Source organism: Mustela erminea, chromosome 8 (assembly GCF_009829155.1).
Source record: "Mustela erminea isolate mMusErm1 chromosome 8, mMusErm1.Pri, whole genome shotgun sequence".
In the NCBI taxonomy this organism is placed as follows: domain Eukaryota; kingdom Metazoa; phylum Chordata; class Mammalia; order Carnivora; family Mustelidae; genus Mustela; species Mustela erminea.
This window is the reverse complement of record NC_045621.1, coordinates 57922019-57936413: the sequence shown is the minus strand read 5'-3', so window position 1 is coordinate 57936413 and position 14395 is coordinate 57922019. Positions and strand designations below refer to the sequence as shown.

Sequence of the window (14395 nt, the reverse complement as noted above, 5' to 3'; positions counted from 1 at the left end):
ATGTTTTAAGGAATTTAGTGATAAGTAATAGGTCAAACAACCTGAAAGAATCAGCTTGTGGTACAAGCTTCATTGCATTAATAATGTCACAGTTAGTATGTTTATTAAATTAAATATTACCAGCAAGGGTCTTCTAAATGCCATGTTCCTAACACTAGATTACATATTTATTTCAGAGTTAGCATAGTAAGAGGGGGAGCTATCACTAGAAGGTCTATTAAGCCATGGTTTTTTTCATTGCTTTAATGGAACTTTTCAAATCAAATTTTTCACGCCATGCCTTGTACACCGCTGCAAACCATACTGTGGGTGTAAAACACATGCAAGGCAGATATAATCAGCTCAGATGAGACCAGTGACTTGTACACCATCAAGTTTACTTTATTGTGAAAGCAGTGGGGTTTTCTTTCAAGTGAATATATTTTTAAATATGTTGCAACCTAACTTACAAGCTGAAGAAGGAACCAGGAAGCCCCACAAATCTCAAGGCCACTGAATTAAACCAAGTATAATTCAATGCCTGAAATCTTGCCTAGTTTGTCTTATTTTCTTATTCTGGCAAAAGAAAATCTGACTGCCCAAATGTAAGTCTTGCACTCAGATTGTAACTTCGATGAATCATATGACTCAACTTGCTTTAAAAGTCTCAGCTTTTAAAAGCCTGGTTTTATCGATATTACACTATAAATTTATTCTTTCAGATATTAAAATTAGGGGAGTAACTGCCCACATACCAGAGTAATTAAGTATTTTTTAAGTTGAATGCTTATCACTGGTCTTTAAAGGTGCTGACTTCTTTGGCCCCTGGCTTGCTGGGTCAGTGAAGCATGAGACTTCATCTCTGGGTTGTAAGTTTGAGCCCCAGGATGGATATAGAGGCTACTTAAAAATAAAATCTTCAAAAAAAAAAAAAGATGCTGACTTCTTCCTAAGTTTGTCCAAATAATAGCTGCTTTTCCTTTGGGAAATCTAGATCGGTTTGTTTTCACTCAGGATCACAAATTCTACTTTTTTCCTATCCCCCCGGGTAAAAAGCCTACATGGTAATATAACTAATACACACACAGAGAAGGTGCTGCACCTGAATACAGGCCAAACGTTTTATAAAACCACTCATGAACACAAACACGTTGCCCAAATATTGCTATAGAGAGTTTGAAGTTCTGCTGGAGTATAAATGGTCTCTATGCAACAAGGCTTTTGTTCCTTGCCTGCACCCCCAAGAGAAAGTAGAACATCCTTGAAAGCTTCAATGCTAAAAAGATAAATACTTAACATCGCCAGAATGGTGGGTCAAAGAGTTTTAGCAGTAGGATTTGTAAGAAAATACAAATTCAGGAGGTAAGAGGTTTCAGAAAGTTTTCTGTATAATCTAAATTACTACATTATAAGAGCTCGGGTGATGTCAGTCAGTCCTAAAGAGGCAGAAACAACCTGGCTTTGCAAGCAAACTCACGAGTAAGCTTCTGCTAGGCCTAAAAGGCCATCAGGTCCTAAATCCTAGAGGGTCCCTTGGCGTGGCTCTCTCGAGGAGCTACAGACTGGAAAGGGCGCCCTCAGGCACAGCCAAGGTCTCGGTCCTGCTGGACCGGACTCCGAGAACGCAGAGAGAGTCTCCTGGACTCCGGGCCTGCAGGTCGGCCCGGGTTGCCAGTCTAGCCCCGAGCCCCGCATCCCCATCTGGACTGGCCCAGGACAGCCCGAGCACGGCCACCGGCGGCGCGGGGAGCCTCGGCGCAGGCTGCACGTCGGGGAGCAGGCCTCCCGCAGCGCCCCGCTCCCCGCCAAGCCCCTGCAGGCGCGCAGCCCCACCGATCTGGGCTCGAGGGCGCCCGGACGGACGGCGCTAGGCCCAGGGCAAGTGCGGCCTCGGCCGCGGGAGCCGCACAGACCCGCCGCCCGCCGCCGCAGCGCGCCCTGGCTCCGCCTCTGCTTTACACAGACCCAGGACGTCCGCCTCGAAGGTTAGGAACCGAGGGCCCAGCACCCCTGGCTGGAGCGGCGCGGGCCGGCGGCCGCACTCAGCCCCGAGCGGGTGCTTGCAAGTGAGTTAAGATGGCGCGGAGGGCGAGTGGCGGGAAGGCGTGAGCCAGAATGCAGGGCTCGCTGCACGCTCGCCTTTTTTCTTCCCGTCTCTTTTAGAAAAGACACTGTTGAAAACACACTTTTGAAAGCTGAGCCTAACTGCAGGTTGCGGGGAAGACCGCGTCCTCGCCTGACCCCTACCCTCGCGGAGAGGAGAAGGCAACTCGAAATCGAACCCGGGGCGCGAACTTTGGTTCCCACAGGCCCTCCCAAACCCAAACTCGGATTCCCTTGGAACAGCAGCAGCTTCTCAGACGCGGCGACAGGGTCCCTTCACCAGACACCCAAGACACTGAAAGCGAGCAGAAATGATCATGCTTGAAAGGGGAAAGCACACTGCCTCCGAGAGGAGCGCGGAGCTGCAAATTTACCTCACGCTGACTCAGTCCACACAGCAGATGGTGGAGATGGTGGCAGAGCTGCAAGGGAAACGACCTCCCCAATTTTTTAAAGTACTTCCTAATAGCAGCTAAAGTGCGTCTTTCGGTACAAGGCACTACGTTCCTGTGAAATCTATCCTCGGCTGCTGAGAGCTGCGTTTCCGCACACGACAGCAGCTCGTTTGCTCGCGGGGCCTGTGGCCCGAGGGCGGCGGGCGGAGCGCGGCCCCCGCACCCCGCGCCCTCGGGCCTGGGCGCCCCCCGCGCCCTCGGGACCGCACGTGCGCCTCCTCCCCGGCCGCGCGGGGCGGCCGGCTCGCGGGAGCGTAGACCCAGTGGGGGGACTACACGAAAACACTGCTCAACTTCTCTGGCTACACAGGCACCGTGTTTTGTACTTTCCGTCCCCTCGTTCGGGTCTTAGGTGTGGGAAGGGTGAAAGAAACACAAAGGAAAATCAGCCATCGCCTTTCTGTGTGGCAGACAAAACTCCGCCGAACGCCGTCTAGTGGCGAAATTGTCCAGAAACAACAAATCGGTTTTGTCCCCCACCCCCCATACCCCTCTCTGAATTTTTATTTTAATTGGAACTTTGAAGCCACTTTGCATCTCTCAAATTGCAAAGGGGTTACAGGACAATCTCGAAGTGGTGCTACATTTAGTCCCATAACCTGAAACTGACCCACACTAAGCAAGAATGTTGAACCATTTTCCGCCTCTTTCCTGGATCTCCTTTCTCTGGAGACAAAAGTACAAAAACCGCTTCTCCGCGAGATAAAGTCAGAGCTCGGCGGACTCCTCGACTAAGACGCAGCGACCTCCCCCACCCGCCCCCGGCTGGGATATCCACATTTCTGCATTTGTTCTCAAGGAATGGGAATCTGGCCTGGGCAGGACTGGCACAGGAATTCCGCCATAGAGGAGATGGAGTGGTAACCCCCAGATAACCTCCCAAAGCAAGTTTTAAGCTCCAAGCTTAAATACCGACCGTCCCGAGTTTGTTCTCTGATTCCTTACCCCACTCCAACCCCGCCCAATCCCCCTGAAACATCCCGCTCAAGAAATGCAGGCCATTCCGTGTTTGCATGTACAGAGTCGCCACGCATCTCCAAGGCCTCGTATTTAAAGACCGGGATTTTCCTTCGACATCTGCCTAAAGCTGTGGTCAACAGCCTATTCTGACACGCATTTCAGTTACATCCTACTCTTCTGCCCAAAGCCTCCCGCCTGTGAAATTTAAAGAAATTCTTAACTCCTTATTTAAGACCCTCCTTTTCCTGCTCGCATTATTTCCTACTTCAGAGAAAGATAGCTATGATGAGGAACTGCCTACATTTTCCTGGAAAAAGAAAAGAGTGCAACAAAGTGAAACTTGACTCCTAGGGAACTAAGTTACTTGTAAATAAGAAGGAGAAAGTAATCACTGGCAGTGCTATAAAACGAATTCAAGTGGGAAATGGGACCTGATTCCCATTACACAGACTGCCCCATATTCAAGTGGGGTCGGGCTATACTTCCTTAACCCTTAAAAGTAATCACCTATAATAAATTATTTTCAAACTGTAAACTGCTTTCAAACACCATAGCGTTTTACCAGATTTATTTACTTGTTATACACAGACGATACAAACGAGCAAAAAACAAAACGTTTCTCAATGGAGTGTGTACTTGTATAAATTATTCAGTTCACAGACAAAACGAAACAAATATAAAAATCACAACATTAGATTTACAGAAGAGCCAAAATATACACACGTTTAGACCCTGAATTCCTATTAGGAAAAATCCCCCCATGGACTGGAATCTAGATTGAATATTGTGTATGATGCATATTTCACATTAATTTTAAAATACAAATAAAAGTATAGGTTTGCTACACAACATTAGAAATCCTACTAATCTATTTCCAGGGGGATTAATGCTCCTTATCAAATATAACAAGACTTAGAGGGGGGGAAAAACCAGTCTTACTTGCATTAATGCTAGTGTTTTCCCAAGGAAGTCAAATTTCAGCTGTTTCTAGGTGGCAGGGAAATCATTTTCAAAACTAAAATGCAGTAAAATATACAACTCACACAATTTATCTTCACTAGACTACACTATAGTTACCAACAATTCAGTCATCTATATCATTAGTAGAATATTCATTACAAAGATTTACAGCATATAAAGGTGGGGGGGACTGAAAAGATATTCAGAAACAGTTTGTCAGCATATTTGGCACCTGCACAGACCAGTAATGGATTTGGCACTTTGGGGAAAAACAAATAAGGCAAAATAATATTGCTGATGTCGAGCTACTCTATGGGGGGGGGGGGGGGTTGGGGGGGGGGACATACAACTCCAGTTAACTTTGCTTTGCAGGCATCATGCCACTTAATGGACTTGCCTATGAGCGGACGCCTATCCTTTACAGGTGTTCGGTCCGATTCTCCTTAGCTATTTATGTGCATTAGGCACAGAGTAATTATTTCATGCAACGGATTGAGGAGAAGTGAGAAACCCATCATTATCTATCAAGTATTTCACGTTTCCAGAGCCTCTTAGAATATTGTTAATTATCTCACAAGGCAATTTTTTAAAGTGGAGAGGGGGTGGAGAAAATGGCAAAGAAAGGAAAAGAATGGAAAGGTTAAGCGGTGAACTGGTTTTGTGCCTTGACGATGAAAATAAAAACTAGCCATTCGTTACAATAAATTAACACTATATACAGTCATTTCACAGGCTTTGTTCCACTGAAATTATTAACATCCCTACCATCCATCCATCCATCCACTCGGGGATAAGAAAGGACGCGCTGGGTGGGTCCAGGTTCTAGAGTCAACATCCTACGGTTAATGGGGAGGCCGAGACTTGGAGGGTCGGAATCGCTGATGCCTGACAGGACTGCCCAGGTCTCCTAAAGGTGAAGAGTTTCATTACAAGAAAGAGAAGGAGAGGGTGAGAAAAAGACGAGAGGGAGGAGGCTTGTTAGGAGTGTAACTTCACAGAAGGAGAGTAAGGAGGAAAACCGAAAGGTTTACAGCAAAGTTGAAGGTCGGTGAGCTAACTGCAGAAACTGCTGTGCAAAAAAAGGTTAAAATCAAACTCGGAGACCTGTACTTATTCGTCGCAGACGGTATTCGAGGGCCAAGTGACATGAGGGGGAGCGCGAGGTGGGCCGTGGGGAGGAAGAGCTGGGGAGAGCTGCGAGGGGCTGGCTGGGGGGCCGGGCGGCGGCGGGGCGCGGGGCCGGGCGGGCAGGGCCGGCCTAGCTGTGCGAGTAGAAGCCGTAGTAGCCGCCTATGTCCTTGGCGCAGTTCTTCTCGCAGTCCCGCTGGGCCAGCACCTCGCTCTTGAGCGGCGACGAGCTCTCGGACACCGGCGTGTCGGCGGGGGAGATCCGCCTCCGCTTGGCCTGCTCGTAAATCCCCGAGTCGCTCGAGTCGATGGACTTGATGGAGGAGGGTGTCTCGATCCAGCTGGAGTCGGACAGGTCCTTGGGCTTGGCGTCCTCGGCGGCGCCGGGCGGTAGCGGCGAGCGCTCGGCGGCCAGGCCCTCGGCCTCCTCGCCCAGATAGGGGTTGGCGCCCGCCATGCGCGCGGCGGCCGCGGCGCTGTTGGGCCAGCAGGGCAGCACCGAGCCCGACTTGGCGCCGCAGTACTGCGGGGGGCTGCGCGCGCCCCAGCCCGACGGGTCGGCGTAGTAGCCGAGCGGGCGGCCGGTGCAGCCCGCCGCCTGCAGCGGCAGCGCCTTCACGCCCGCCGCCGCGTAGGAGAGCAGCGTGGCCGCGTTGCCCGCGAAGTCCGTGGCTGTGTCGTAGGCCGAGGCGGCGAAGTCCAGCCGGTTGTTGGCCGGGGTCACAAACCAGCGCTGCGGCGACGGCGCGCCCGGGTCCTCGGCCTGCTGCGGCGACAGCAGCCCGTTGGTGTGGGGCACACTGCGGTCCGTGCCCGGCCCGGGGCCCGCGCCCGCACCCGGGTGGAAGCGGGCCTTGGCGTAGTTGCTCACGAACTGGTCCTGCAGGAAAGAGCCGGCCATAGCGTAACGGGCCCCGGGCACGATCTGCGAGCGCGGGGAATCGTTGGGCGAGGGGGTCAGGCGGTCCATGTCGCAGCCAGTGTAGATCCTGCGAGGGAAGGAGAGAGAGAGAGAACCGAGGGGTGGCAGAGAGGTCCCCTCGGGAGGCAAAGGGAAGGCCACCTCCACTTTTCGCCCACCCCCACAATCTCCATCTGTAACTTGCGGTCCAGGGTGGAGACGGACAAAGGTCACAGACCGACGTTCTCCCCCAAATAAAATAAATCGTGCAATTGGAAAGAGGTCGAATGGTCTACTCAGGGAGCTAGGCAAAGCACAGATCAAGAGGAAGGCTTGCCTGTCCCCTCTCTCTCGCCAGCTGTACAGGGGATCAGAGAGCAGAGCACAGCAGGGGAGTCGCATCCCGCTTCTCCGATGTCTGTAGGAACATTAGGGCAGATTTACCCAGGGACTACGGTGTTATTTGCTCAGTGGGCCTTTTCTCTGCAGTGAGAGTTCCTGGGCAATATTTCTAAACAAGATACCCATTTCTCCACTCTGTGAAGAACACTTTCTTCCATTTGATAGACACGTAGGCTATCCAGGTAGTAATCATCAAAGACTGGGCTTCACCAGTCTTCTGAGACTTGAGGACTGCTGCTGGCAGCCTCCACAGTATTTACTGTCCATTGTTTCCCCCGTGTGATCCTTTAACCCCCACCTCTACCAATAATAACAAGAATTACTACTTGGAAATGAAGTCATCAGTCAATAAAATTCTTTTACAAAGAAAAAGTATATATACTTTTTTTGTTGTTGTTGTAAAGTAAGCTTTATGCCAAACATGGGGCTTGAACTGACCACATGAGATCAAGAGTCAAGAGTGGAACCCAAGATCAAGAGTCACATGCTCTACTGACTGCGCCAGCCAGGGGCTCCAAGAAAAAGGGTTCTGTATGCTGACCTTGTCCTAGCTTTTGAACCATTACTGATAAATAATAATAATAATAGTAAGTAAATAAAAATTAAAATTTAAAAAAAGACAAAAAGCAAAACGGAACGAACAAACAAAAAACACCTTTGGGACAAACTCTCACAGTGATTATCAAGCTCCTCCAAGCACTCTCCCACCAATAATAGCTAACCCTTACACAACTTGACTCTGTGCCATGCACTGTTGTCTAGGACTACAGATAGTAATTCCGTTAACCGTCACAACAATCTTCCCTGTTATGTAGCATTATTATCCCACCTTACAGAGGAGAAAACTGAGGCACAGGGAAGCTAAATAACTTGCCCACAGGCATTAACTGTGTTACTGGGAATCACTGTAGGTGAAATGAAGATTGATCTAGGCCTTGGGCCTAGAAAATCCCATTAGAGTTGAGAAAGAACCAGATATTGGATCAAGATTGGTAGAAGTGTTTTCTCCTACACATAGACACATGCCTCCCTTTTTATTTAGCTCACACATAAATGTTTTAATCTTTAATCAACACACTGTTTTGAGAGAGAGCCTCAGTATTGTCAGACCTTAATCCTTGGGGGAAGAGATTCCCTGGTGAATAGCCAAGCAACCTTCTAGTCCCCCTGAATTTATGGCTCACCCTGTTTCTCCAAGGGATCCATGCTCAACGTATCAGCATAAAAGGGCAAAGGGTGGGTGGCATCAGCCATTCTGCTGTCCCCTATCCCCTAAAAACTAAAGTCTCCATTTGTATAGATAAGGAAGCTTTATGGAAAATATACAGTTTAAGAATCAAAAAGAAGCGACTTTTCCTACAGAAGTCAGCCAGAGAAGGGTGGGTGAGGGTGATGCAGGGCCATTCTGCTTACCACACAAAATTTCCCTCTTGAAATTTAATTCCAGCTTCAGATAAGTAGAGGGAGGCAGGAAGGGAACATAACCAGCAAGGTGCAAATATCTTCTCTGTTTACCACAATATTTTAAAAAGAAAAAAAAAAAAAAACAGCCTGCAAAAGATACAGTTTAGATGCCCATCCAGGTCCCAACCCCCTTGGGATTACCGAATTGATCTGTGCAAAATAAAATGCTTTGGAACAGATGTTCACAACAGAATTAAAAGCTCAAAACCTACAAGACCCCCTAGTACAGAGACCAGTATCTCTGGCCTCCTGGGCCACACACTTCCCACATTGCCGGGTCCACATTTTTAGACTGTGAGGACTAGAATAGCTGAGTTTTTATTCTGGGGAATCATCTCGATGAGCCTTGCTTCCTCAAAACTACTTTTAAGGGAGGCACCTGACAGTTATACGAGGAAATATCAATGACTCTTTTTAGTTTTTCATAAAAAATATCAGGAGGGAAGTTTGTTATCTTCCTGGAGACGGAATAGAAACAGCCACTTGTCTATTTCCCCACAAAATTAATCTATTTCTGGTTAAAGACAACTTCGACTTTGTAGCTCTATCCCGGACACTTCATGCAAGCCATGATATTAAAATTCATGTACCCTTCCCTTTTATGGTCAGAATAAAAGTGGGGAGATTCCGACAATCCAGATTTAGATTTTGCTATAAAACACTATCCGAACTCTTGGGCACTATATCTGAACTCTGAGCAAGAATGCTAGAACAAGCACTGAGAACAAGCACTAAGTTTATATCTTCTGCTGTCCCCCAGAGAACATCATTTTGATAGAAAAGACACAAGTTAGGGAAGCCTGGAGAAAAGGGTACCAACACATTTAATTAAAACACGCCTAGATGCAAAAGATAAAAGGAAATATTTTTCTTTTGAAGCTTATAAATAATACACAGCAACAGCACCTGGGTCCTTCCCAAAGCCTGAAATAACTGTAACAACGGCTCAGCTCATGCCCTTGCCTATGGTGGGTGCACATTTTTATTCAGTCCATAGTAAACTTTCACAGGAAAAGCTATTACACAAAACTTGGAAATGGGTAAATAAAAGTCACATATGCCAAGGAGAATATAACAACTGCCAGAGCCACATGCACTTTCCGGCAGAATCGGGCGGTTTCAGACACAGACAATCTGAGCTGAGCATCTGCAGCGACACATACAGCTCCCGCACCCAGGAACCAGGGCAGCTTCACCAGTCAGCCAGTCCCAGAGGCCCGCCAACAACTTTGTAATTCATAAGAAAGATAAAAATAAGTGGAGGAAATCTTTGACCCAAACCACAAAAACACCAAGTCAGAAAGTCACCAGAAAGAAAGGGAGCCCACAAAAAGGCAAGGGAAGACCTTGGAAACAGACTTGTCTTCGCAAACTTGAGCTTCCAACAGCCTTGTACAGAACAATACACCTTTGACCTAAAGCCCAATTCCACAACTATTTGAGAAGGAAGGTGCAAAACTACTTACGTGTCATAATTATCCCGAAATCCTTTTGCAAAGGGGTTGTGATCTATTTTCAATTGTGTGATCTAGAAAAGACCAAAAAAAAAAAAAAAAGATTAATATGGTCTCACCTTCTGTGTAGGTGGATTAGGTGTTTATGAATGCATCACCACTTTTTACAGGGGTCTATGGCCCACAATTTCATTAGGGAGCAAGGGAAAAATTGGAGGGAATGAATAGAAAGGGAAAAAAGAGAACGTTTCATGAAAGTTATGAGGAACATGTTTAAATTAATGATGCCCAACACTAAAGGATTGCTTTCAATTAGCTCTCCCACGTGTTCTAGGTCAGCTCACATGCACATCTTAAAAATACTTGTTACAAAAAGACAATTCTTTAAGGGGCACTTGAATTCATCATCAAATGTTGCCTATTTTAAGTGTTTCACCACATTTTTTAAAAGTTGGTCACTTCTGATTCACAACCTCAAGAACCCATAACTGTATCTTTAAATCAGCTTTAATTTAAAATAAATGCATATTTTCATTTTTGATACTTCCATTTAAGTTAAAAAAAAAAAAAACACCGTCACTCCTACTCGTCAAATCAACAGAAGTAAAATAAGTTTTGGCGAACTTGCAAGTGTTGAAGAGGTTCAAGTGCTAAAAAAACTCACTCCACAGCTTCCAGTAATCCGATTTATTGTACTTTTTAGATATGTGAATGTGTCTGTTCTTTTGAGCGCCCAAAAAGTGACGTTTGTTTATTTTAGCCATCAATTCTGAGACTTTAATTAATTAATTAATTAATTATTTTTAGATAATGCCAAAGCTTGCCAATAATAAAATGCAGGAGAAAATCTGCTTCTTCTCTAAATGGAAGAAGTACTCCAAAGGGGGGGGAAAAAAAAAAGAGTCTTGGGTAGGGGGGCGGGGGGAGAAAGCAAATTTAAATCTCTTCTAGTTTGAGAACTGAATTAAAATTCCCAAAAGAGACCCTACTAGAAATCCTGGGCCCCTCAAAGATGGCCCGTGTGACCCGCGATGAAGACGAATAGGAACCGTTTTCCCACCGGCAAGCTATTCAGAGAAGGTGCCCAGCAGGCCCCTAGCCCTCCGCCTAAAAGGCGCAACAGAACCAGCTGTTGCTGATGTTAGTGCCCGAACCGGGGATGGCCGGGGCTGCGGGCTGGTGCGGGGTGAAGCCGCAGCCGCCCGCCGCGCGCCCAGCCCCCAGGCCTCCTTACATCGGTGTTCTGATAGGCGGTGACGGCGATGAACTGGGTCTCGGGGAAAGTGAATGTCTGCACGCGGCCAGGCTGGCTGGTGTCCTCCGTGCCGTCCTCGTTCACTTCGACCACATGCAGGCGGGGCTGGTACTTGTGCAAGGATTGTAAAACCACCATCTGTCCGGCGGAGAGACAAGGGGAGCGCGGGGCGGCGCGTTAGCTCGGTCAGTGTGCGCTGGGCTGGGGCCGCGGGCCGTGCCGGGGCTGGCTGGAGCCCGCCGCCCCGGCTAACTGACCGCGGGACTCGTCTTCCTGGTGACTGGCTAGCTGGGGCAGGACCAGCCCTGGTTCCTCCCCGAGCAAAGATCAGCGGAGCACCGGAGGAAAACCGAACCCGACTGCCTGGTCGTCAGGGCCTCCCGATCCGCCTAGCCCTCCTTTTAGGAGGAACAAAGATTTTTACAACCTCCGATCCTGTGGGTTTCCTTCTCGAAATCAATCGAGTATTTGTACAGTTCTTGGGAAGGTCGGGAACTCGGAAATTGGGCGGGGGGCAAGAATAACTTTATAGGAGGGTGGAGATAAATTTTTGGAAAAGGCTTGTTAATGAAGCAAAGAAACATATGTCCATTTTCTCATGCTGATTTAAATTAATGGACTGGATGCTAGCGAGGGACGTGTGGGGTGGGGGGGGGGCGGGAAGGAGCGCTTGAGCCACTGACCTGCCCATTGTTGTTTGAAGCTCCTTTGTTGTTTGTAAGTTTTAATTTTCCAAAAGAGATTTCTTGGCGCATCCAGTGAGCCCCCGTGTTGGGGGAATCCGGATGCATATAGACCCGATTTCCTAGAGAAAGAAATATGTTGTTTACATTATGCCCTGGGCACTGCCCAGTCCCAACTCCTCACCACGTAGGACACACGCACACACACACATACACACACGCACACCTTATTCCACAGTGAGGCCCATTAGCTGGGGGTTTTTTAGGCCTCGCTTTCTTCCTATTAACTGGAGATGATTAAAATAGCTTTTGCATAATCCTCCCCCTTCTCGCTGCTCAGTCTGTCCCCCTATCCCCCTCGTTTCCTTTTAGAAGTCATTGGCCGATCGTTTTAAAAGTCTCTCGAGCCAGTCCACAAAGGCTTTAATTAATCATTCTCACCTAAATAAGTGTCAGGAAAATGTGTTAATTGGAAGGACTTGCCTTGCACATTGGTGTCCGCTTTGCCGCAAGGAACCCATTTGCCTCCTTGAAACCTCCAGTGATTGGGATCCGCCAAAATCACATCCACAAAAATATTGTAATGAGCCGTGGGATCGAGACCAGAAATGTTAAAACTTAAAAAAGGAAACATGCGCCTATTTAAATTAAGGGGGGGGGGGGAGAAAACAAGAGAAAAAAAAAAACACGTAAATGTTAAAGATTAAATGCAAGAAGCGCGGCGCCAGATAGCAAAGCAAAACTTGTTCTTCCAGCGTGGATGAGCGAATGTTTGCTGGGTTAGAGAAGGGGTGGTGGGGGGAGGAAAAGATGTGAGGATGAAGTCGGGGAGATCCGCGGGTTAGCTGGAGTGGGGAGTCGGCAGGTGTCACTGCCCAGGTGGAGAGTGAGGTTGGCGACCCGCACCTCCACCTGTCCTTGGTTCCGGGCGTTGATGCGTCCCTACAATTTCCCAGCTGCAGGCCCGGACTCTCCCTCTCTTTCGCCTTTCTCCGGCCCCTGACAGGTTCTCCGACCACCTTTCTAGAGCGGAAACCCCCTTACCAACACCACCGCGGCGGTTATACCTTCCACTTTCCCTTTTTCCAAAACCAGCCAACTCCAGGGCGCACCAGAGCGCCTTCCACTCCGCTCCCGACCCCAAAACATCGTTACCGGGATTAGTCACAACCCGGCGCACTTGCCCCCGGGCCGCGCCTGGAGCAGCGACTGCCAAGAATGTAGCATTACCTTCCCTGTTTGGTGATGATCATCTCCGTTTGGTGGCGGTGAAATTTCAGCCAGAGGGGCCTGTTGCACAGGTACACCTGCGCTTTGCCGGGTACCAGTCCGGGCTGCGTGGAAGAGAACTGGTAGAACGGGGCTCCTTGGTAGGAGTGGCTGTACTGCTGTGGGTAGGGGTAGCCGGCCGCGGGGTAGCCCTGCGGTGAGGAGTTGGACAGGAGGCTGTTGTAGGCTCCGTTGGTGATGACCGGGTGGTGGGCCATGTAGCGGCTGGGACTGCCGATGGAGAAGGCGGGGTGCGCCGGTCCGTGCTGGCCGGGGTACGGGAACATGGCACTGGGAGCAGTGGCCGCAGACTGTGGCTGGCTGGACTGAGAGAGGAGGTAGCGATCTGCAGCAGAGCCATCGAAACTGTGACGAAGCTCAGAGACCCCGTCCAAGACAGGAGAGAGTTTACTTCTCTGGACGTCCCCTGGTGAGTCCTTGGAGTCAGGAAAATTGTCTGTATCTGACTGATTCGTCATCCCCCTGGTAATTTTTTTCAAAGGTGAACTTCTCTCCAGGTTGTCAGTGGTCGAGATAATGGGATGATCGTGCAAGACAAGCTCAGATCCGCCTGAATGTGGGTAGCTGCTGCTCACATTGAGAAATTTCTTGGAGAGCATGATAGAAGGAGAAAGGCAGTGCTCCAGCTGCATAGCTCTAGAACCTGAACACTCGCCCTCCTGTCCCTGGTTTTTAAAGTCCTATTTATCATAAACTAGAAATCCACAGACCCCCTCACTAGACAGAAAGCACTTCAACCAGCAAATGCTTCTCAAAGGTTTGATTTACTTTTTTTTTCCCCTGGGAGAAGAGATTGGCCAATTGACACTATGCAGCAATCAGAAAAGGCTCACTTTTGATCTTGCTGCTTGTGCAGCCGATGAAACGGCTCCTGCCATTGGTTAACTGCTGACAGTAATTTAATTAGATAGACATTAATTAGGATAATCACCTGGCTCCTGGTCGCGACGATCATGGCAAATTGAAGGGGATGATTTTATTGTTGGCTTGGGGGGTGGGGAATGTGTGTTGGCTTTACGTGAGCACTGTTGTGTCACCTTTAAGCTTTGTGACCACTGCTTTAGGAAGATTCAAAGATGTGCAATTTACTAAACATTTTCCTACCTTCCCCCCACCTCCCTCCTCTCGAGCCGAGGGGCGGAGGAGGGAATTCGATGATGCTAGGAGACTTTTCGGATCTGAATGAGCCAAATATTCAGTTGAATGTAACGATTTCAAGTGCAAAGTATACAAAGCGCGAGCCGGTGGCCTCTTCTCGCCCTGTAAAAGTTCCAGAGTCTGTCTTTTCCAGTTAATACAGAAGCACATAACACCTGAGCCAGTCCTTTGTGAGCAGGTCCTGCGTGTCCTCCGCGAACCGC

General features: G+C 48.5%; 3 protein-coding genes across 3 annotated transcripts in view; 1 reads left to right on the top strand and 2 right to left on the bottom strand.

Annotated features, from left to right (window-relative positions):
* The window catches only part of SLC4A10 (solute carrier family 4 member 10), a 419861-nt gene extending 417152 nt beyond the window's left edge, over positions 1–2709 (bottom strand). Inside the window, 1 exon segment of the mRNA XM_032355736.1 lies at positions 2457–2709. The gene's annotated coding sequence lies outside the window, so the exon portion shown is untranslated.
* Positions 1286–2540, top strand: LOC116597064 (translation initiation factor IF-2-like). The gene is made up of 3 exons (XM_032354330.1): positions 1286–1341; positions 1695–2045; positions 2143–2540. The coding sequence occupies exons 1-3, from the start codon at positions 1286–1288 to the stop codon at positions 2405–2407; spliced, it is 672 nt and encodes a 223-aa protein (XP_032210221.1). The 3' UTR covers positions 2408–2540.
* A 2905-nt stretch (positions 2710–5614) lies between the features above and the next one.
* On the bottom strand, positions 5615–13924 carry TBR1 (T-box brain transcription factor 1). The gene is made up of 6 exons (XM_032355740.1): positions 12975–13924; positions 12228–12382; positions 11745–11866; positions 11041–11199; positions 9819–9880; positions 5615–6574 (listed from the first exon to the last, which is right to left on the bottom strand). The coding sequence occupies exons 1-6, from the start codon at positions 13664–13666 to the stop codon at positions 5716–5718; spliced, it is 2049 nt and encodes a 682-aa protein (XP_032211631.1). The 5' UTR covers positions 13667–13924; the 3' UTR covers positions 5615–5715.
* Positions 13925–14395: the final 471 nt, after the last annotated feature.

Bases quoted from the DNA above. Each gene is read 5' to 3' on its own strand.
- LOC116597064 (XM_032354330.1), top strand. From the start codon at position 1,286: ATGGTGGGTCAAAGAGTTTTAGCAGTAGGATTTGTAAGAAAATACAAA. The intron at 1,342-1,694 runs GTAAGAGGTTTC...GGACTGGCCCAG, and splicing joins AGAAAATACAAATTCAGGAG to GACAGCCCGAGCACGGCCAC. The intron at 2,046-2,142 runs GTGAGTTAAGAT...CGTCTCTTTTAG, and splicing joins CCCCGAGCGGGTGCTTGCAA to AAAAGACACTGTTGAAAACA.
- TBR1 (XM_032355740.1), bottom strand. From the start codon at position 13,666: ATGCAGCTGGAGCACTGCCTTTCTCCTTCTATCATGCTCTCCAAGAAA. The intron at 9,881-11,040 runs GTAAGGAGGCCT...GGTCTTTTCTAG, and splicing joins CCGCCTATCAGAACACCGAT to ATCACACAATTGAAAATAGA. The intron at 6,575-9,818 runs GTAAGTAGTTTT...CTTCCCTCGCAG, and splicing joins TTTCGGGATAATTATGACAC to GATCTACACTGGCTGCGACA.